The sequence below is a fragment of the Pseudonaja textilis genome, chromosome 2, assembly GCF_049901715.1.
Source record: "Pseudonaja textilis isolate UNSWEBS1 chromosome 2, rPseTex1.2, whole genome shotgun sequence".
Classification (NCBI taxonomy): Eukaryota; Metazoa; Chordata; class Lepidosauria; order Squamata; family Elapidae; genus Pseudonaja; species Pseudonaja textilis.
Window position 1 is genome coordinate 228,808,742 of NC_141991.1, and position 24,291 is coordinate 228,833,032.

Sequence of the window (24,291 nt, forward strand, 5' to 3'; positions counted from 1 at the left end):
TGGGCTATTCTGCATCAGAAAACGTCTTTCTCATTTTTCAGCTCCTTCTCCTGCAATCTGCATTTGAGTGTCCCCCAACTAAGATGCTGAATGGCTCTTTTACAAGAAAGAGTTATGGTATATTATTGGCTCTAAATGGGTAATGATGGCCCACCAAGAGTTCATTCATCCTCTGACCCAGTTATTTTGGAGAACCATTTTCCTTATCTGATCTTCTTCTGGGGGGAAAACGTTGTTCAGAAAGTCAATCACAAAATATCCTGGATAAAGATTATCTCAGTGCAAATCAGTGAGGGATAGATAAAATTAAACAACTTCAGAATGTAACCCTGCGCTGGGAAGCAGGAACCAGTGCCTACAGGCTATGAAGGATGGGATACAACAGACTTATGACAAATCTAAACAAGACAGAAGTACTACTATGCAACAGCCTTCTGATCCAGGAGGCTTCTGGGTACAATTCAAGGTGACAATTATTACTTACAAAGCTCCTTAAACTCAGGTTTTCATTACCTCAGAGGCTACTATATTTGTTCCATGCAGAATCTAATTAGCCAGTACACACCGGTGAGGACATGGTGCAGAAACTTTTCTGCATTCAAGATATGAAGAACATGGGATCCATGAACAAGACTTCTCTGTTGAATGCCTTTGGAACAACTTACCCCCCAAAATCAGATCCCCTCGGTATAGTAATTTCAGAAGAGCATTTAGATGGTGCTATTCCCAAAACCTTTCAAAACAAGAGGTGATGGGAGTGACAGCTGCTAGTTGGGCCTGGGATTGAAAAGATGGGCTATATTTGTGATGATAGTGTATGTTTTATTGTTTACTCACAAAAGCCACCTCATATCTAAGATGAACTGGCAGCATACAAATCTCTGAAATATATAACTGAACTAATGAGGTAGGAAAAATTTTCCTACCCAACTTACTTGACTGAAACCTTTTTGTTAAGAGGACAAAGTTTCAACAGCAGCTGAGACAGTTACCAGATGTGTAATGGTAACAGACATTAGCCCCATAAATATTGTAGCAAATGTAAAGGTCTTACCTGATCTGAATTATCGCTTTCATTTCCTTTGTCACTGAAAGAAAATGCAACATGTATTATTGTTTCATAATACATGTTCTAAAGTAAAATTAATCTAAATGAATTTTTTGGTTTAGGTACAGGTTTTTACTTAGTGTACCCTTTAGCCCAACTCATTAATTTTTTTCCATTAGAAACAAAGGCAATCTGATTACTATTTCATAAATAAATGTCATACATGTTTAAAGGAGCTGTCTTAACTCAAGAGTTGCAATCAAAGCTGCATGATAGCCACAATAAACGTTTGGTAAATAGGCAATTGCCTAATAATGTATGGCAGTCCTTCCTAATCTTAACCCTAGCCCTCCCTAAGTGAAGAGAAATTCAGACATGGCTACTGACCATGCTAGCTGGGAATTCTGAAAGCTGCAGTACTAAAATGTGTGGAAAAAAGGTTGGTTTATAATGCAGTAACAAGTAGGCCAAATTTCACATATTTATCACAATATAAATTCTACACTTTTAAACAAACAGAATTATTTTTGAATTAGCCACAGTTTATTTACCTGTCAATGGCAGGAACAGAACTCAAGTGTGGATCATCTTTCAGTAAATCATGACTACTTTTGCTTTTTCCTTTCATGCTCTAAATTTTTTTTAAAAGAATGGAATGATGGGTTTATGAGAAAATGTCTTCACTTTTGTACCACAAATTTCTCTATGAAAAAAAAGCAGAGCGTTGCTACTCATACAAAATCCTAATTATTAAAACTACTGTCATATATATTGTGTTGATTGCAGATGTTCATTCAAATAAAACTATGAAGATCTGCTACCTAAGGAGAAATGGGTTTATTCTGCAGGAAGATCTAACCTTGGTGTTGTTTCTATTATCAAATTGGCCTTTGAAACTCCCTGGATTTCAGAGAAGCAGGAAAGAATCAAATAATTTATCTTATATTACACATAGATATATTGAGAGTTTTACGTAAGAAAAATAACCTTCAGGATAGCAGGTACCAGATTATTTTGTGCGTAAAATTGTAATCAGAACTTTCAATTTCTTTATTTACTTTCAATTGTGTATTGAAAGTAAGCAGGAACCAATTATTTTATCTCTTTTAATAGCCTGCAGTTACCTGTATATCATATACCCATGATGGCGAACCTATGGTATGCATGCCACAGGTGGCACATAACACTCTCTCTGTGGGCATGCAAGATGTTGCCCTAGTTCAACTCCACTGCACATATGCGAGCACCCCCGCTGGCCAGCTGGTTGTTGGGTATTTGCTGCACATGCGCGGGGGGAAGGAGGTATGCGGGCAGGTGGCGCATGCATTGCATTTTGGCATTCGGGCACACACACGCATTGGCATTCCATCCAGAAAAGGTTAGCTATCACTGTCCTATACCAATTCGATTTGCTAGACAGTTTTCAAAGACAGCCAAAAACAAAAGGCAACTTAAAGGCAACTAATCTGAAAACCATCCTTCTCCATCATTCTCTCTATACATTCAATAGTTGAACTGACTGCCAAGATTGATAAAAAGCACTCCTGGCGACAGTAGCACTTAAATTTCTCAGAACAATGCTAAGTCCAAGAAGAAACCCTAGCTCTGGTAAGACATTAAGAGAGGGCAAATGCATTCATCACAAACAATACAAGTCTCCCTACAACCTTCTCATCCTTTTACTTTTGGCTGAAGATGCGTATCTACAAACTTTCAGAGAAATAATTGCTATTAAGCACAATTTACCATGTTTTAGGGTAAGAATAGGTAATCTTCAAGTCTAGATCTGTATAATTTCTACTAGTAAGACTTACTAATACTACTCAAGATATATTATTACTTTTATTAATCATTATTTTATCTAAATCCATAGTCTGAGACCTAGCGTATATTCAATTTACTAATAAAACTTTAATAAGCAAATCTGGAAATTAATTTCACAATGCTGAAAATTAAGCAGATTCATAGTATATAGGTAGTTAGCTTGAAATTATACCTGACTAACTTTGTTGACTTCTACTTCTTCCTCCTCAGCTTCTTCTCCAAATGAAAGCAGGCTAAAATTTCTTCAAATAGAAAAAAGAGGTACCTTCATTAGTAGAGCACATAAACATCCAGAATTCTTTTGAATATTATTGTCACTTCAAAAGTTTACAGAATTTAATTTTCCTGTTGAAATCTCACATAATCCCAGCCAACCTCTGCAATAGGATTTTCTTCTTGCTGTACTTTGTCAAGTGTCCTTAAAATCTTCCTTAGAACACAGTTTGACGATGTATAAGAGACCACAGCATGACTTACTTCTCAGGGTGCAATGTTCCACTCAAGAAAGCATACGACTGGATTCATTATCTTTTACACAACTATTATTTGAATATAATTCAGTGTCAAGGCATGAATCAAATCCTAATCTGTATGTAGTAAACTATGACTGGGTTTGAAGGAAATAAATAAATAAACTATTCTTACTTTGTGCCCTTTGATTTTGTCTTCTCAACTTCTTCCACTGGTTTCTCATTCTTCAGCTTTTTACTCATCCTTGGAATTATATCATCAAAAGGATTAAATAAAACCTAAAACAAATGTTTTATTAATCTTTTAAGACCTTCTATTTTGAAAAATAATATTTCATAAGCCCCCAAACACTGCAATCTAGAAATGGTGAGGAAGCATAATTAGGCTCCCTGAACATAAATTACTAAATCTAGTTTAGTTTAAGATTATATACTTTAGGTAACAGCATTATCTAACAATAGGCAAATTAGTTATATGCCAGTTTTTATTGGAAATCAAACAAATGTTTGAAATATCCATCAGTTAAGAAATATGAAAACTTAACAGAAAAGTTCCATGACCTAAATGGTGATGTGTTCTTCACACAGGTCCTAAAACCAGATAAAGAGAACCAATTAAACAAATGAGCCAAAATCATTATACCTATTAATATGTTTATTGAAGAAAATATATCATAGCCACACATTTGTATTTGCCGAAATACAGTATATGAACCTTTGGATTCAGTAACTAATGTGATCTTCTTGGACAGCAATAATTTCAACTAATTGTTTCCTATAACTGTTGATCAGTCAAATACATTTGCTTGGAGGAGTTTTAGTTCATTCCTCCCTATAGAAGAGATTCAACTTTGGGATGTTGGTGAGCTTCTGTGCATGAAATGTCTACTTCAGATCCTTCCACATTTCTATAGGATTATGGGAAGGTCTTAGACATTCCAAAACATTTTTCTGCTTTAATCATTCTTTGTTTATAAAACTTGTGTGTTTTGGATCATTGACTTGCTGTATGATCCACTTCTCTTGATCTTCAAGTTTTCACAGACATACGGTTTACACTGAATTTGCTGATATAATTCAGAATGTATAGTTCCATCAATAATGGCAAGCACTCCTGGTCCTGAAATAGCAAAGCAGGACCAAACCAAGATCCTAACACTATGTTTCACAGCTTGGATAAGGCTGTTATGCTCAAATGCAGTGTTTGTTTTTCAACAAATATAAAGGTTTTCATTCAATTACTAGTCTACTATGATCTCATCTGTCCATAGAATGTTGTTCTAACAGTCTTTGACTTATCTGTTGCAAACTGAAGATGGGGAGCAATGTTCTTTTGGATAGAAGTGGCTTTCTCCTTCCAACCCTGCCAGGCACACCATTGTTGTTCAGTGTTTTTCTGATGGTGGTTTCATGAACATGGACATTCACCAATGCAAGAGAGGCCTTTATACCCTTAGACATTGTACTGGGCTTCTTTGAGGTCTCCTGGAGTATAACAAGCCTTGTTCTTGGTGTGATCTTGATTGATCTCCTGGAAAGGATAACAATGCCATTGATTGCCTCTATTTGCACAGGATCTGCCTGATATTGGACTAGTGAAGTCCATACTCTTTGAAAATAGTTTTTCCCAGCCTGTTGAAAACGTCAACAATTTATTTTTCAGACATCCTTAGAAATCTCCTTTGTTCAAGCCATGACATACTTCCACATACCTGTGTTGTAAAAATCACATTTCGATAGTGAATATCCAGAAGTCTGTTCTTTTAATAAGGAAGAACCTCCCACACTCAAACCTAATTATCATCCCATTGATCAAAACATCTGACTCTAATTTTCATATGAATTCATAATTTGGATCATTTTCCTCAATAAATCAATGAACAAATATCATGTTTTTGACTCATTTATTTAATTTGATCCTTGTTATCTAGTTTTAGGACTTATGTAAAGAACAGACCACACTTTTAAAGATATTTATGCAGAAATATTGAAATATTGAAAATTCAAAAGGATTCACACACCATTTTTCATGTACACTACTGTGCATGAAACTTTTTGAGATTTCTATAATTTGATATACTTGATATGAAATTTAATTTTCAGTTCTGAACCTATAATTTGAATGTCTTGGGCAAGCAACTGTGGTCAAATATACAAAACCTAGGCAAACCAAGGGTTTCATTCCTGGCTTTTTCTTATTTTTAAAAAAATAATTCAAATTAAACACCTGTGAATATCTCATAGAATTGCCTTGATTATGTGTAAGCAAGTAGTATCAGTAGCTTCTGGCTTTTTATTAACTACAGGTAATCCTTATTTAGTGACTGCCTTATTTAGTGATTATTCAGTTATGACAGTAATGAAAAAGTAACTTTACAACCTATCTCTGCATTGAAGACCTTTATAGGTCTGTAAAGCAAAGAAAAGCTAAAATAAGATTATAACCACAATCAAGTTTCACTTAGCAACTATTTTAATAACTAAGTTGCTGGTCCCAATTGTGATAGTTAAGTAAGAACCGTGCACAGTAGTAAGTTTCAAAGTAGTTTACCACTGGTTCGGTGGGCGTGGCTTGGTGGGCGCGCTTTGCATGGGCACATACACTTTGCACACGTGCCAAATGCACACTTAAAGCATGTGCCAAACGCACACTTTGTGCATGCACAGAAGCTTTCCTACTCACCTCCTACAATCCTGCCCTCTCCTTGTCACTTCAGCAGCTGATGCGTGGCAATCTGCTGTGCCGGCCAAAGCAGCTGCACTTCAAAAGCAGGGAATAAAGGTCGGTATGGCAACCTGGGAGGGCAGGTGGGCCAACAGCAGCTCATCAGAGAGAACCGGTTCGGTCTCCGCTGATCTTTGGTGCTACCGGTACGCCAGAATTGGGCCGAACCGGTAGAATAGCACCACTGACCGTGCAATACATCAGAAAGAGATGTCAAGATCGGCACTTGGGTCAAAAATGGGAACATATTCACAAGTTGAATTTTCAATTATTTCTAATATTGAAGCAAAGTACAAGAAAATATCTCATTTCATTTTAATAGCATTGACAGAAGAGAAATATATATTTAGATCTATAACAAATAATCTTATTCCTACCTCTGTGCTTGTTATTTTATATGGATTGACTGGTCTTTCATCCATGCCAATTTCAACTTCTGAAAGTCGCAACATATTATATATAGTATCTCCAGTGATCTGCCAAATTAGAAGGACCTTTTTAAAAGCTACCTTTTCACAAATTATGTTCAAAACACATTTTAATTTAAAAATGTCAATTTATGTATTTATTACTATTCTTTCTACATTGGCACATTCCAAACAACTTGTGATTACAATAGTAACAAATCCACAAAATACAGAATTAAAAATATCAAATTAATAGCAGTTCCTCCTTCCCACTTCACAGAAAGGAACATGGATAACGTCCCAGTTAATTCCTTAGAAGATAGAAGGGCCATGGATTCAATCCTTAAATGGTGCAATTTATACTGAGGGGCATTTTGTCAATTTCCTGGGCATCAACAACAGTGAATACCAGCTAATGGTTCAAGATATTATCCCAATCAATTCACCAGATCCCACTCAAGCCAAATCAAAACTACAGTAAATACGAAAGAATTTATGCATAAAGTGTTGCATAAAATATTTCCAAAGCCTCTAACCAGATTACCAAGGTCACTCTTCCCCAGTATGGAACAGATCATGTTAAATAAAAATATTGAACACACACTGTAAGAACAGAGAAATCTTTGCTGTACTGCCACTGTAGAAGTTTAAACATGGGCTTTCATCAATGTTGGGTCGTATTCAGTATCTCTACTGGTATTCTATCCATGAGAATTCATTTGTTAACAAGTTAATCCTTAAGATTGAAGTAGCCATGTTGAATAATCTGGCCATCCTCACTTCTAGAGATTGAAAAGGTGATTGATGGAATAATTTTTGCCAAATAGCTGTAAAATCTGAAAGTGTCCATTGGAATCCATCAAAATGCATAAGTTGGCTGATCCCACTAGTTTCAATCAATTCTCTCACCATGGAGAGGTTACAAGGTACAGCTTGCTCCATCTGAACCAGGAAGTGATCTACCACAGCAAAGAACTAACAGCAACCTATTTCTTTCTATTCTTTCTACTTATCACTTTACTGCTCCTTCTTTCACTAGCTTATACACTTTTTTATCCTTCATGACGTATAGTTATTTATATTGCAGTCTATGTTTATCCATAACTTTTCATCAAATATCGTATCCAAACGATTTGAAAGCTTTTCCTGTCACTTTTTTTAGTTCTCACAAATAAAATAATGTCAATATAAACAAATCTTTGCAGACAGTAAATATCATTTGAATAGAAGTTTTCAAAACCTTTCCAAAGATAGTGTGTTTGTTGTTGAGTTCATCCGCACGACCCAAAGTAAAAAAGAACTGGCTGCCATTATCGTGAGGCCCGGCATTTGCCATGGCAACGAGTCCTCGTCGAATAAAACGCAACCGCGAATGGAATTCATCCTGTAAATTATGACAAAGAATTAATGCACAATTGCCTCCCATTCATTTAGACTGATGCACATAGGATGAAATCCAAAATGAGAACAAAAGGCATACCATATTTCCCACCAACATCTGAACAAATAAACAGGCAGTCCTCAGTTTACGACTGCCCTGTTTAATGATGGCTCAAACTTATACAGCACTTAAAATGCAGACATATAATTAGTCCTTGAACTTACAATCATTGCAGCATCTCTACAGTCACATGATCACCATTCAGGCACTTTGTAATAGACACACATTTACAACAGTCACAGCATATCGTGGTTCAGGTAATCACCCTTTGCACGCTCATGGCTTCTGACAAATAAAGTCAGTGGAGAAGTTGGCAATGGCACAAGTCTCAGTCAGTGATATTCTACTTAACGACTGCAATGGAACAGATATCTTAAGTCTGGCGCAGTTACATGATGTCTCAATTGATCATAATGCTTAGTGAAGCTGAGTTGCTGAGCAACTCAGCTTAACATAGCTGAGTTGCCAAATTGACCGTATTGCTTAGCAATGGAGTTATCAGTCCCAACTGCTGTCACTATGTGAGGGCTACTTGCATTTCATTTATAACATTTGTTTGTTTAAAGTCTTTATGAATAAACTCATATTCTGGGAAAACCTAGAAAATACTCATCCTTTAATAGCCCCCCCCCAAATATACCTCTATTTTCAATACCTAAGCTCTTTTTCAGAAGAATATGTCCGTATCTACAGTGTCCAAATTTCTACCATTGAAATCAAAGGGGGTGGGGAGAAAAGGGGACTAATTGAAAAAGAGATGTGCTTGTATAGTAACAAAAAGAACAGATAAAAAACAACTAACTAAAGCAGAAGGTTACCTTGAAAGGGGCTCCGTAGATAGATTCTCCTCCTAAGCCAGTACCAGTTGGATCACCACCTTGTATTATAAATTCAGGTACAACCCTATGAAATATGGTGTTGTCATAATAGCCTGAAAATAAAATAAGTGTTAAGCCACTTTATAGGAATTGCAACATTTTCACTGGTGGGAGGCTTACTTTTTATTTGTGTGTATTTATTTCAGAGGAAATGTCAACATCAAATTAATTAATACACTTGGAATACTGTATCCAGGTTTGGTCACCACGATGTAAAAAAGATGTTGAGACTCTAGAAAGAGTGCAGAGAAGAGCAACAAAGATGATTAGAGGACTAGAGGCTAAAACATATAAAGAACAATTGCTGGAACTGAGTATGTCTGATGAAAAGAAGGACTGGGGAGACATGATAGCAGTGTGCTCCAATATGTCAGGGGCTGCCACAAAGAAGAGGGAGTCAAGCTATTCTCCAAAGCACCTGAGGATAGGACAAGAAGCAATGGGTAGAAACTAATGACGGAGAGAGGAAACTTAGAACTAAGGAGAAATTTCCTGACAGTTAGAACAATTAATCATTGGAACAACTTGCCTCCAGAAATTGTAAATGCTACAACACTGGAAGTTTTTAAGATGGGATAACCATTTGTCTGAAGTGGTGTAGGATATCCTGCCTAAGCAGGAGGTTGGACTAGAATAGAATAGAACAGAATAGAATTCTTTATTGGCCAAGTGTGATTGGACACACAAGGAATTTGTCTTGGTGCAAATACTCTCAGTATACATAAAAGAAAAGATGACCTCCAAGTCGCTTCCAACTCTGTTATTCTATAAATTCTATGTATTGGAAAAGTTAAAAGAACTCTTTGTAAACTATGCAGTTTTCTAAATTATATAATCAATTATAATTTTTTTTAATGAAGGCATGAAAATACTTAAGATTTGGTAAATTGGTAAATACTAGATTTACCAATTAGTCTTTGCTTAGTTTTATATAGACAGCTTTAACTCTGCAGTACAATTTTATCACCTCTTATTTGTACAGCTCTGGGATTTGTTTTGTAGCACAAATAAGAAATTTCTTTTCTTTTTTTCACTTTCAATTTTCACTTCTGAAATTAAAGAAAAATGTAATTTTCTTCTCTTCCCCATGCCTCTGGCAACCTCACTGACTTGGAAAAGACTTAGCTTAATTGTGAGGAAGTTTGGATGACAAAGAACAATTTCTGTGGCTTTCTTAATCTTGGGGAAAATCAGAGCAAATCCATCATTTTTTTCCATGTCCTATGACCTTCTCAAAGCATCTAAGAAATAGATCTTCAATCACTTGCATGGAATTTTTGCAGAGAAAGGAAGAGTGAATCAAAAGCATCTCTCTACTAAGTCCTCTGGTAAAGAACAGAGAGTTTGAAAGAAAGATGAGATTATCTCACTTGCCACACAGTTTTGAGGAAAGGAGGACACACAGAGCAAAACTGCTGCTGCTGCTCCTCTCAAGTATGCAAGAAGCTATTCCAAGTCTGGTCATCAAAAGGGCTAAGACTACTTCCTTAAGTCGGAGTACTGCAGATATTTGTTGTTTCTTTCAAATAAAGCTTGTATTTCTATTTAAAACTTTTTGGAAAAGTAGTATGAGAATTAAGCAGACTTATTGAGTACTTTTCACTGTATAGGAGCTGTATTTTATATAATAATAATAATAATAATAATAATAATAATAATAATAATAATAATAATAATATATTAGGAACTACTGTATTTTTCTTGGTCATTACCTTCCATACAAAGCTGAATAAAATTCCGACATGCTTTGGGAGCTTCTTTTGACCATAATTCAATATCAATATCTCCAGCTGTTGTTTTCAATAATACCTACAGAATAGATTTAATGTATGATTATGTTATCATTATAGGTCTCAATGTTTTTTTAATCAATCTCAGTACATAATTACTCTTTTGAAGCATACATTTACTACATGTCCTCTAGAATGTGATATAACACAATCAACAGCAAAATTAATAGAAAATGGTATAGAAGCAATAAGGCAGGAGCTACTAAGGCAGATACTCTTGTGTACAGTATATTTGTACACAAATATGGTAAGAATAGCTTGTGCGGTAAGCATTCTAAGTCGCTTCACTGCTGAATCAACCCAATTGCATTGGATAGGTATAAAAAGGAATTCTCAGGTATTTGGAGGGAACTTTGAATGTGGGTCTTCAAATGCAAGTATCTGAAGAATATTAAAGGTAATTTAATTTATGTCTATTCCAGTTATGAAAGGAGGAGCATCAGAGTATATTCATGAACTGCAATAGAGTTTAGTAAAAAAAAGTCAGCCAATGAATAAGCATGGCAAGAGACCAGCCAATGGGAGCTGACAGCCTGGGCAAGGTTTGGCTCTGTGTGCTTTGCTGAGAATTGAAACGGAAACTGATATCTGCTCTAAGCTGCTGCTGCTTGTGTTTTTGCTTATGTTACATTGAAAGAATCTACAAACGGTATTATAAACGTTACTCATATTATTATATTTATAAAGAAGTTAATAACCCTGCTGAATAAGTCATCTGTGTGTTTTCTGGACTTGAATTTCTGCTGCAAACTCGTACAAACCCTGGACTAGACCATTTTGGTGCATTCTTAGCAAAGACATAAAACATTTTTCAGTTGCATGAAAAAGTTTCAGCTTATTCAGAATAAAAACAATCAATCACAAAAATAAGCAATGACATCTCCTATTGATATTACATGGCCTTAAATTTGACCCAGAAGCAAATCAGCAGCCATTTTTTGCTCCCTAGCAACATGAACCACATGTTCTACAAGCAAAGCAAAAAAGTGTGCATTGACCGAAGAGATGGGTCAAGTCTTTATATAGGATACAGGTATAACATATATTTGATATATAATAGGTGTATCAGAAAGTAACAAATCAAACAAAGAAAGCATTGATGTGCAATAAAAGCTTTATTTTTGTTCGACATGAGATTTTTGTCATATAAAATACACTGTATTTGTGGGATTGTTTCCTAATACTAATCAATACAGCCTAATCAGAATACAGCCTGCTTGTTCGATTAGTCACATTCTTTCTCTGAAAAAGCTAGTTTTGCACATCAAAGGAAATATCTTTGTCTCAAAAGAAAGGCATGGTTTCCTAAATTTCAAAAGGAGGCATAGATGCCATGCTAAAGTGCTAATGTTATCTGTACTTAAATGTTAGCAGTGAACCCTAAAATTCTATACAGCAACCTGAGGTACACCTGAACTTTGGTAGCACTTCTCTATTAGTCCAAAGTGATTCTTGCTATCCTTATCATGTGTAGAAAATATTGCAAGTGGCACAGATAACAAACACTAAGATTGATAATTTTAATTCACCTCTATCATAGTAAAAAGCAGTATGTAAAAGCCCAAATTGACCAAAGCACTGATGAGTAACAGAAGTCAATGAGCTCATCTGATGCTTACTATTTCTCATTACTCTTTTTCCATTCTTTTAATTAAAAAAAGGAATAGTATGATGGATGTGTGTGGCTTTTTCAAACTTCCATTTCTCTCAAATGCTTTGAAGATTTAATTATTTAGTCACATAAAATTACATAATTTAATCTTTGCAGGCTTTTGTTGGAAATAAAATGGTTTCTGACACTGGAGTAAACAGAATTCCCCTTGACTCTCATTTTAATATGCATTAAGTCCTATCACAGCTATTACCCTAACAGTGTCTACTTGGAGATGTTTCAATCTAAATTCTTTACATTATATTCTGTAGTGAACCCCACTGAATTCAACCTGTCTAGTATCACAATATTGGATTGAAGCCACTGTTCCATCCGAGGTATACTCGGGCAACGAGCAGGCATTCCATACAATTAATTTCAAATTAAGTCACGTCTCAGATTAAGTTCTTACATTCGCTACAATGTGAAGCACTTCAGAAACTCAACCTGAAGCAGTTATTAAGCCCTGGGTATACCAAAGCTCTTCCTTAGATGAGCGGAAGGACTCTCACCTTGCCGTTGGTTGGCGGTTCTTGGATGTAAATATTGCTCATGGTGAAAACTTCCACACAACGCTGCCCTGAGAGAATATCTCACCCTTAACGTCCACCCGGCGGACGTGAAAGCTCGTCAGTGACTATTTGGGACTCCAGCGGGAATCATTTCCCCGCCATGTTGGGTCATGGAAGACCTCATTTCTAGCCGGGGGAGGGGAGACAGAAGATAGCGCCACCAGAGAAGTCTGCTTTCTGATGTTCTCTTCAAGAAGAGAGAGAAATCTCCCCAGGATTTCGGGGAACATCGACGAGCTAACAGCCGCTGAGTAGGACCTGGTATGACCAAATTTTTCGCCGTATTAGGAGGGTCCCCCTCTTCAGATCTTAGCCAGTAGTATGATCCGTTGTGCCGGGTCTATAATCTTCCGACTAGAAACACTGCTCTAATTATTTTGATCCTCTTGAGAACGGTTGGCTCTTCCAGCGCGAAAGGCGGAGGTGATCCTTTCTTCTGAATTGATCAGCATGTCCCACGCCGTATCCCCCGAACTGAAGGAAAGGAGCAAGGTCTACGGAGGAACAATATGGGGAAAATCTTCAAAGACCGCCGGAGGATTCAGTTTTTAAGTCACCTCGGTGTCTATGGAAATTCTGTCATCCAGATCATGGTTGTCCCAAAGATGCTTTTTTTCAAAAGGCAACTGGACTGGTTTTTCATCTTTAAGACGTTTCGGGTCTTATTCAATAAGTTCCGAACTGAAGACGCTTCTTGTATGAGAAGCGAAACATCTTTAAGAAGAAAAAACCAGTCCAGTTGCCTTTTGAAAGCCCTTTTTGGGATAAGGGCTTCTCGAATACGGGCTTGGAAAATCCCTACAACTGTTTATCCGGCTACCTTCAGTCTTCTCTATTCTAGATCAATTTAAATAGTTTCTGACTTTTCTCGCATTACGTGCTTAAGAATTGCTTAGAACTTAATATCAACATCACCCACAAAAGACAAACGCCAAGAGAATCAGCTAGCTGCTAGGATGTACCCACAACTGCACACCCGTAGCGTTGGGAGTCGAGTGGAGCCTATGTGACGCTCAGATGCATCAAACTCTAAGTATTTTTCTCTTCCCCCTCCCCAAGGGTCGCCAAGGGAGGGTCTATTGGTCTTGGTCGACCCTTCTTCGGATAGTGTATGATCAAGGGTCTTGGTAGTTCACCGCTCCTTTTCAACCTGGTATTTTCGTGGTCCAAAAGCAGAATAAACGGAGGGCAAAAGCGGCTGCTTATAGTTCAGTTGGCTTTAGCAAGATCTGAGGTGCCAATAAAGGAGAATATTTGTAAATCAGGATTGAAATGAACGGTCCTGGGTGCTGAGTATGCGTGTTTTCTTGCAGACGTTTCATTACCCAAACTAGGTAACATCATCAGTGCTGGTGACTTAGCACTGGTGACTTTAGCTAGTTTGGATAATGAAACCTCTGCAAGAAAACAAGCACGCTCAGAAAGCACCAAAGGACCCGTCAAAGACCTGAGACTTCAGTCCTATCACCCTGCAAACAAGACAGACGCCAAGACTTGCATCATAAACTTTCAGAGTAAAACTAGGCAGAAAATAAGCATTACAAAAACGAGGTTCCAACCTAAATGAGGGTGGGTGGAAAGCACAGTAGATACCGAGTTAACTACTAGACTGCTTTCTTAGAAAACTAACTTTAGTTTATACCCATTGGACCAAGGCGCTATCAATCAAGAGGACAGCCTTTTAGTGGGAAGGGCTCAGGAGAAGAAAACTCTGGTATTGGCAGGGGTGGTAGAAAAAGTGGTCTCTACCGTAGGACTGAACAACCTTCGGACTTGACTTGAACAGCCTTCAGACAGGAATCAACAAAGAGACAGAGCCGAATGACGGTGCTCTCCTTCTCTCTCCCAGCAAGTCAGGAAGGAAGGCTTTTGCTGCTTCCCGCCTCTTAGTTCTTTCCTCCCCCCCCCCCACACACTTCGCTGCTTAATGGTTCAGCCCTTCAACGTTTCGGGTCAAAGTTCCTCAGAGAGGAACGTTGCTCCCGCGAGCTCGTCTGACCGGAGTTAGTTGAGGCTTAGAGGTGGGGAGGGTTGTGCGGGGGCGCATGGCGTTGCCAGGTGAGCGGTCGAAAAAGGGATGCATACGGGGGAAGATTACGCAGGGTTCAAATGCGACTCAGGGCGACGGCTTTTGCCGGAGGAGCCTGGGAGACGAGTCCAAGCGAGGAAGTCGCGGCTGAAAAACAGTCGTAGTGAATGAATTCGACTGCCGCTCGATGGCCGGCTAAGCTGCCGTTACTTCTATCCCTACGTTAAGCCTGGGCTTCATTAAATCGCGGCCAGGGTTCCTGAAAAGGGGGGTCCGAGGAGGCCTGGGTGTCCCCCCAAAGGCCCTCTCTGGGGGTCCGCGGCATCAGCGTTATTTGCCAGATGTTGAAGATAGTCTGCAAACATTTAAAACAGTTACTCTTCATTATTACGTTTTGTTTGTTAAAGGTGTATAGGGGTTGTTTCCCATGAAAAAAACAGTTTATTGGTGTTAATATCTAACATGTTTAATGTGATTTTTACGTGATTTGGAAATTTGCAAATGTGCCAATTTTAACTTTTAACACTGTAGATGTTGATCAATATAACCCATGCACATCAAAGCTTTTGTGGAGTGCTCCGTAAAAGTGAGAAGCAGGCCTGAGAGCAAGAAGTGTAAGAAACCCTGGCCTATATATAAGCCTATATAGAGGGGTCAACAGACTAGTCCTATCCTGCTTTTTGCATTTGGGGAGATTAGCCAAGCTGGGGATAAAGGATCATCATCATATACCTAGTAAACTATCAAACAGTTTAGAAACCATACTAACTGGAATTACACAAATCATAAACCGCAGACAATCAAACTACATTTTGACTTAATGAAAACGCTGAATGTCTGTTGAACTGTTTATATTTACATTTTCACTAACTTAATATGGAAGGTTTTAATTAAGATTTTAACAAAGGTTTTTAACCCATTATTTTAAAAATAAAATGGTTAGTCCTAGTATTATAAACTTCACGATCACAAGTTTGAACTTTCAGTTTTATATTCTATTACTTATCCAGATGATTAAATGTTAATATTTGGCAGAAGAAACACCCCCCTCCCCCCCCAATACACAGACTTATGTAACTTTAGGGCATTCTTTAATATACTTCCTGTTTGATACCCCATATAAATTTACACACTATGGTATTTTGTAAACATGATAATTTGAAGTGGAGAGAAGCAGGAATTGGGCTGTTCAGTTATTCTTTCCAGAGTACAGAGCACCAGGATAAATTCAAGGTATATAACAGTACAGTAAGTCTTCAACTTACAACAATTGACCCCAACATTTCTCTTGCTAGCCAAGACAGTTAGGTGAGTTGTGCCCGGTTTTATGACCTTTTTGCCAGTTATTAAATCACTGCAGTTATTAAGTGAATCATGCAGTTGTTAAGCAAATCCAAGTTGCTCCATTGACTTTGCTTGTTGGAAGCCAGCTGGAATACTTACAAATAGTGATCACATGACCCTGGGACAGTGCAACTGGCATAAAAACATGCCAGTTGCCAAGCATCCAAATTTTGATCATGTGACCATAGAGATGCTACAATGGTTTAAGTGTGAAAACTAGTCATAAGTCACTTTTTTCAGTGCCATAACTGAATTATCACTAAATGAATGGTTGGAAGCCAAGGACTACCTGTAGGGTTGACTTCCGTTAACATGACAACAGTATTCTAAATGGCTCGGAAATAAAGGGTCAGACCTGATCAGTACTCTGATGAGAGCCATTAGAAAATCGCCAACTACAGGCAAATTCAAAAGAATATTTGTAAGAAAGCATTAACAACCCACTTCTGAAATGCTTGCCTGAAAACTATATGCTTGGAAGCTTAATTTGAAGGACACTTTAGAGGCAGCTATGGATGCTGGTTTCTTTCTGTTCTTTCATTGGGGCAATACAGGTGCAATTTAATTTAACAGTTATGTTGTTCTCCTCGGATGTAGTCTTATGAATAACAGAGCTTCAATAAAAGTAAATTTTTAAAAAGAAAACAAGACAGAAGGAGTTAGAAAAAGATTAGTTAATGAAAACAGGCAGGTGCAGCAAGTTAAATGTACCTGGTCAATAGTTTTCAAAGTAGGAAGGTCTTACTCATTGAAAAACAGTTCCTCTAGTTCCTATCTGATGCTGAACAAGAAGTACAAGAATGTGCTAGGTTTATTATAGCCCTTCCAGAAGTTTTTAAACCTCAGATATCTAAATGCTAATAGACACATTTTAGCAATATAACCAATCTGGTCTAGTTATTAAGGCACCAGGCTAGGCTGATCTGGAGACTGAGATCTCATCCTGCATTAGGCATGAAAGCAATCCAACTCACCTCACAGGGTGGTGATTGTGGGGGAAAATGGGAGGAAGAAGTTTGCTTTCAGTTGTTTTCTAAAAATAATAAAGGTAGAATATAAATAAATAAAAATGATCTAGCTAGCTATAGAAAATACTGGACATAGTATTTGCACTGGGAAAAGCTATTTACACTTTTTATATATAAAGCAAGTCTTATTTCCATACCCATGTAACTTCAGAAAATTCTGTCAGCTCTCAAGATGGTCTTTGGAGATAGTCAACTGTTTTTAAACTTAGAAGTATCAGCACAATTCTTTCATTCACATCTGTCTCATAATTTATAGAGAAATAGATTCATGTAGCTATGTTTTTTTAAAAATTGTGAGTATAGTGCTCAGTTTATGCAATCATTGATTACTTGTTTTTTATTATATTTGAGTGAGTGCCTAAATGTACTTTCTGTGTACATCAGTACTGATTTTTAAAAATAACTTGACATATTCTAAATGTTTTCAATTTTACAAATAATAGTTTCAGGAAGATAGGATATCTTATTCTCCTGTTTTAATTCACATGTTAATTGTTGGCCAAATTCTTTACAATTGTGGTTGTTCCTGTTTTATGTCAACTGGAGCTCATCAGCTCCATATGTTTTATACATTGCTAGGAAACAGTAATTTATACATTGCTTGGAGTTTTTCATTGAATTGTGCCTTATCCCATATTTGCCTAGAAGTAGCACTAAGTCACTGTATAATTTAATGTGAGCTACAAATAGAAAAGGCAGTTTAATTCTGCCAGTCTAATGTAGAAAAAGTGGTCCTCTGTTGTAGAACTTAATTACATAAAAATGCTGCAAGCCCAGTGTCAACATTTTATTTAAGGAACAACCTGGCTCCGAGATTTAATTTATGAGATCAGTGTAACAAGCTACAATTTGGCACTAACTGTTGTAATTATAGGTGGTTGCTATTTTTATTATGCACTGCATGGGAAGGTAAAATGTACAAAATAATTATTGGGACTGTTACATCAAGAAGTTTCCTGTACATTGAATATTTCTAGAATGTCCACAAACTAATAAGAAATCTGCTTGGCTTTTTAGGTGGAAATAAAGATAATATCAGGGCAGGGTGCAAGAAATGTGGTTATCGTAAGTATCTACAAAGATGAAGATACAGTTCTGAAAATGAACAGTTTGGAATGAGTCTTGCAATCTATCACTTGTATTAGCATCAACAGTTGTACGGGAGTCAGTGAACATTTTTTGGCTGATGTTTTTTGTAGTGTGCCTGACTGATAAGGAAATATTTAAATTCAACATACAAAAGGAAAGAAGGGAAAAGTGAATTTCAATTCCTTATTGGTCAAGCTCCACATTAAAAATCAGTCAAAAAATGAATTATTTTTTCCATCTTTATATTGAGTGGTTCTATGGTTTTACTTATCAAGACATAGTAATTTTGGCTTGCTTTTTGTAAAATGATGACATGGTATATAATATGTTTCACATTGTTGTTCATCTTACAAAAAGTATTTACCTACTTTTAAGAATTGTTAAGGGTCAGATTTTTTTATTATGTCCTGATATGTGAAATAATAGAATTCAAAGAGGGTGTACTTTCTTTTTCACTTGATTGTAGTGTGGTGGAGGTAATGTGTTCTTTGCTAAATCAGGCTTAGTCTGCATAAACAGTGGAAAGAGAGTGATGGGAATTGTAGTCCTCATAATAGTTTGCTAATCTTGAAAGACTTGTTTAAAACAAAAACATTCTGTTTAAAGAACTGGAGAATCTGCTAGGGTAGAACATAATAGGTTGAACAAGCTTGTCAACCTAATTATTACAAGGAACAATACATAATATCCTTGCCAACAACACAATTTTATATATATATATATGGCTTTATTATTTACTACAAGTATTTATTTACTTGGAACATATATAACTGAAAGAAACATTATGCAAATTATAGTTTTTGCTGATAAACGCCACCAATAGATGTATGAAAGAACTTTTGGAGATCTTGTAGTTGTTAATTCCAGAGCTAAAAAAATATGTTTTAAAGAATCTCCTGAAGACCTATATTGAACAAGTCAAGCTAATTTTAAGCAGAAGGAAGTTTCACCATAATTTACTTGGGGAATGGATCTTAGGTTATGACAGGGTTATCATGGCTGATCTCTAATAATCATGTATATTTAATTTTTTATTAGTTTTTTATCTAAATTTTAATTTGAATGATGCTGAAATGGAGCTAAAGCAATTTTGCTTAAGATATGATTGACATTACTTGGTGTAAGGATAGATTTTTGCGTGGGAATAATACATTTGTGACATTACATGTATCGGTAAATGTTTAGCATTATTTCTATACCTCTGCAAGTGTTTCTGAACAGCATTTGAGCTAGTTTGCACTCTATTAGTGTCTCCAGTGATTAATGGTATGTGAATTATTGATATGAGGAATATTAAAAGGAAAACAGGAATGTGTTTATGGATTATTTTTTTTAATTGTTTGACTCTGCTTATAACTGAAAAAAACTACAGGAAAACCTTTTCTGTTAATCTTTTTGAATTGGCTTATATTTTCATATACAACAATTTTGTTTTCACTTTCTTATTTCATATTTTTTTTCATACAAATTATTATAGTTGCCCACTTTATAATACATATTAGAAGAATTTTCTGCACTAATACTCATTTAAATTAGCAGTGCCCATATTTTTTTATCAAAATCAAATTAAGTGAATTTTCTGAGAAGAGATGTTACAACAAGGTTACATTTTCTTGTCATTATGTTTATTATTTTGTATTACAGCTAAAGTGTTATGTGTTCCACTGCACATAGTACTTTATTGTTGACATAAAGTACAACAATAGCATTCATGTTGTTAACCTTGAAGAAACTGCCATATCTGCTGTAAAAAACGGAAATGAAAATATTTTCAGTATTGAGTATTGTTGCTAAGAAAAGCTACATGGATGTATCTATATAGATACCAGGAAATAAGCTTGAGTAGAAGGAAACTTTATTTTCGGTTTTTACACTTGTCCTAATTGGCAGGACTAGTGCTGGAGCCCTGAAAAATTGTTATATCTAAGGTTGTTTTATTTAAGCTTTTAACTTTGAAGGAAGTTCCATTACAGCAATCACATACCAATATCACTGTGTGTGTGTGTGTGTGTGTGTGTTTAATATGTACACAGACATACATATACTAAAGATAGTAGGACAGGCTGCGCCAGTTCATCTTAATACAAATACTTTCAAAGACTTTGTGGATAAGTACAGGTAGTCCTCAACTTACCACCACAATTGAGCCCAAAATTTATGTTTCTAAGTGAGAAAATTGATAAGTAAGCTTAAGTGCTCCATTTTATTACTTTTCTTGCCACATTTGTTAAGTGAATTGCTGCAGTTATTAAATTAATAACACAGTTGTTAAATGAATCCTGTTTCCCCATTGACTTTGCTTGTCAGAAGGTCACAAAACGGTGAATCCCTGCACACTGCAACTGTCATAAATGTGAGTCAATTGTCAAGCATTCAAATGTAAATCACATGACCATGGGGATGCTGAAATGGTCAGAATAGAATAGAATAGAATTCTTTATTGGCTAAGTGTGGTTGGACACACAAGGAATTTGTCTTGGTGCATATGCTGTCAGTATACATAAAAGAAAAGATACATTTGTCAAGAGTCAAGAATCATAAGGTACAACACTTAATGATAGTCATAGGGTATAATAAGCAATCAAATCATACTAGGAAACAGTCCATATAAATCGTAAGGATACAAGTGACAAAGTTACAGTCATACAGTCATAAGTGTGAGGGTGAGGCGATAAGGAGTGATGAGAAGATTAACAGTAATAGTGCAGACTTTGTAAATAGTTGAACAGTGTTGAGGCAATTATTTGTCTAGCAGAGTGATGGCTTTTGGGGGGAAAATGTGAAAAATGGTCATAAGCCACTTTTTTCAGTGTCATTGTAACTTTGAACAGTCATAGTCAATTATGCCACTTCTGTTGTTTTCCTAAAATCTCTTTTCCTTTCTCAAACTTTACTTAGCGGGTCATCTGACATTTGAGTGCCGAAACTTTCTCCGTGTAGATCCCAAAAGAGACATTGTTTTAGATGTGAGCAGCACAAGCAGCGAAGAGAGTGAGGAGGAGGAGCTGGGAAAACTTGATGCCGTTCCAGAAAAGCAGGGTAAGTTTGATTGTCTCATATTTGTCTTTGTTGTTTTTCTTTGGCAATTTTCATTTCTGAACAGCGGCTTCCTATGATGCTGTCAGGATATCTACCAGAAGAAAGAAAGACCTTTTTCAATTACCTTTGCAATTAGTCCTTCAAGCCAGATGGTTTCTAGTTCAAGAATCACTAAAATCTTAATTACTCTAATTTACAGGTATTCCAGATGAAGAAAAGAAAAAGACCCAAAAGAAGAACAAGGAGAAATCAAAATTAAAGAAATCAAGAAAAAGGTAGCAACACTGAGGCAGAAGTATAGCTAGTCCTTGCCTTATCACAATCCATTTAATGACCATTCATAGTTACAAAGGAAAAAAAAAACGTTGTACCATCCACATGATCAAAATTCAGACACTTGGCAACTGAGTCATTTATGACGGTTGCAGTGTCCAGGGGTCATGTGATCACCTTTTGCGGCCTGACAAATCAATGGGGAAGCCAGATTCACTTAACTGTGTTACTAACTTAACAACTGCAGTGATTTATTTTAACGGCTGGGGCAAGAAAGGTCATAAAATAGGGCAAAAGTCAATGCTTTGCTTAGCAACAGAAATTTGGGTCTCAATTGTGGTCGTAGATCAAGGACTACCTGTAGTCAAATTGCTAAAAGCATATGATGATGCTCTGGCAAACCAGATAATATATTATTCTATTAAAAGAAAAAAAAAGGAAACAACATTTTGAGATATTGAAAAGTTTCTCATAGTACCTACTTAGCTCGAGAAATAGTCCGAAAAAGAACATGGTTTTGGGTAGCCCAACAATCCTTCCTTGGGCAATATTATATTAAGCCATAATGTGGTTGCAGGAAACTAGCCATTGTAGATTGAGTAGACCATGTTTAATCAAGCTGTAAATCATAGTTTAAGCACAATGTGTGACATTAGTTATAGACCAGATTCACTAGAAAGAATGGGATCTATATTAGTCTGGATGCAACTCTTAAATTTACTACAAATAAAACAGTTTTAAACTACTTTAGCTTGATTGCAGTTTCAGAATTCAAGTAGAAGTGGCTAAATTGTTCTCTGCTCCATTTCTCCTCTGTTTTTATATAGTGCATCTGTACTTAAGATTTTTGCTCTTTTAAATAACTAATGTCTGTAAACCTTAGTTATCTTAGTATAAGCCTGAGCCTGTAGAATTTTTGTCTATTATATGGGTGATGCCTTTTAGAAAATTGATTCCCTATTAATATACTATCCCCAACCAGAGGATAGTTTCTCAAATAGAGAAAGACTATAAAAGTAAAAAAACATAAGAAAAGTTCCTTTGGTGTATTTAGCTGCAGTAATTAGGTTTACCAGAAGTTTTATTTTTAGCATCTACTGTTTTAATTACATCATAAACTACATTTATAATCCTGTATTTTATAGATCTCATTCTTCAAGCATCACAGAAGACGATGAACCTAAATCAAAAAAGCAGAAATCCCATAAAAAAGAAAAGAAGAAAGTGAAAAAGAATAAATCTAAGAAAAGAAAACATCATCACAAAAAGGGAGGAAAAAAACACAAAAGAGGAAAAGATTCTTCATCTTCTGAAAGTTCAGATTCTTCTAGCAATGATTGAAAAACAAGACTTGATTTACGTCAATCCTAGTTCAAATAATGCCGCAAGATATATACTCCTTAATAATTTATTTTAAAAATCTCTTTGTATTAAACTTTTTTTTTGTGAGGAGGGAGGAATTAAGGTTTTCATTCTCCTTTGTGGGTTTCAATCTTTATTTGTTCTTCCTGATTGAAAATTTTTTGAGATTAAAATCTTAGAAGTAATTGTTACTTCTAAGATTTTAATTTCTCAAGAATTACAAATTATTCATGAACAAAATCCAGTAATTTTAGTTGTACGACAGTCCTATGGTTTTTTTAAACACTCCTGATAATCAATGGGCACCTGCAAGAGACTGCTGTTTTGCAGATTTCCGATCCCATTTACTTCCATTTTAGGTCCTAGGAATGAGAAGAAAAAAACCCTACCCAATTCCACGGCAGGCATTTATGTCCCTTAACTGGGAACACCTGGAAAAGTTCCACTTGCATCATTGTCTGTTCCAGTAGAAAACTAGCAGAGCATGGAACCAGTCATTTCCCCTCTTTAAATTCTGGGGTTTTTTTTCTGTCCCATGGAAATGTTTTGTCATTGTGTTCTGTTATTAAGATACATGTTCTTTTATGCATTTTTAGTAAAACTAGAAGGAAGTATGCTTAGAAAATTTTGAAACATAGTCATTGCTAGTTAAAGCTGATGGTTCTAGAACTAATTCTAAGAGTAATTAGTTCTAGAATCATTAACTATAACTAGCAGTGATTGTATAGTGTACAGCATAGAATGGAAAGAAGTGTGAAGTTGTTGAAAGACTGTTGTAGCATATTATAAGCGCACATGGTAGAAGCATCTCTGGATCAGGATGTAAGTTTCTATGTAAATATTGGGAACTAAATGAGCAAAGTGGGAATAGATTTTTTAAGCAGCAAGTGGTGGTTTTTTTCCTAGTAAAAACCTGCTTTTTGACCACTTGAACTAAAAATGAAAACTATTTTTAATGCTGCTTTTTTATTTCCATGTTGTTTCTTGCCATTTGTTTGTATAGATGAAAAAATAATATATACTTTTTTGTTGGACCAAAGAAGTAAACCTGATTAAATTTGTAAGCTAAATAATTGCTTTATTGTGCTTAGTTTGCTGATTTTTTTTTTAAAGGTCATTCTTTTAGCACCAAGTGCTTCCTTTTTCTACTGGAAAAATGGTGTGCAGTGGAGGGGAATACCTTCTATATTTTCAGTAGTTCTGCCTCATTTATTTTGAGGCTGTTTATATGATATTGCAGTATGTGCCAATTCAGAGTAAAAGTTGCAGATGTAACATATTAAAAATGTTATCTTTGCAGCATATACACAGGGGCTAAGTA

General features: G+C 36.0%; 2 protein-coding genes across 4 annotated transcripts in view; one reads left to right on the forward strand and one right to left on the reverse strand.

The window, feature by feature from the left end:
- The window catches only part of CWC27 (CWC27 spliceosome associated cyclophilin), a 104,024-nt gene extending 90,721 nt beyond the window's left edge, over positions 1-13,303 (reverse strand). For both annotated transcript variants that reach the window (XM_026717199.2, XM_026717192.2), the window contains exons 1-9: positions 12,747-13,303; positions 10,506-10,602; positions 8,734-8,846; positions 7,715-7,858; positions 6,445-6,543; positions 3,518-3,621; positions 3,045-3,114; positions 1,600-1,679; positions 1,055-1,088 (exon numbers count right to left, since the gene is read on the reverse strand). In XM_026717199.2, the coding sequence (XP_026572984.1) occupies positions 1,055-1,088; positions 1,600-1,679; positions 3,045-3,114; positions 3,518-3,621; positions 6,445-6,543; positions 7,715-7,858; positions 8,734-8,846; positions 10,506-10,602; positions 12,747-12,788 (783 nt within the window). In that variant the 5' untranslated portion in view covers positions 12,789-13,303. The remainder of the gene's footprint in view (positions 1-1,054; positions 1,089-1,599; positions 1,680-3,044; positions 3,115-3,517; positions 3,622-6,444; positions 6,544-7,714; positions 7,859-8,733; positions 8,847-10,505; positions 10,603-12,746) is intronic.
- Positions 13,304-14,510: 1,207 nt separating this feature from the next.
- On the forward strand, positions 14,511-24,040 carry SREK1IP1 (SREK1 interacting protein 1). 2 transcript variants are annotated; one of them, XM_026717218.2, is made up of 5 exons: positions 14,511-14,864; positions 18,225-18,272; positions 21,195-21,335; positions 21,535-21,610; positions 22,754-24,040. In XM_026717218.2, the coding sequence occupies exons 1-5, from the start codon at positions 14,852-14,854 to the stop codon at positions 22,947-22,949; spliced, it is 474 nt and encodes a 157-aa protein (XP_026573003.1). In that variant the 5' UTR covers positions 14,511-14,851; the 3' UTR covers positions 22,950-24,040. The 2 variants fall into 2 exon arrangements, with proteins under 2 accessions (XP_026573003.1, XP_026573009.1); XM_026717224.2 differs by lacking the exon at positions 18,225-18,272 and having other exon boundaries at positions 14,767-14,864.
- The last annotated feature ends 251 nt before the right edge of the window (positions 24,041-24,291 follow it).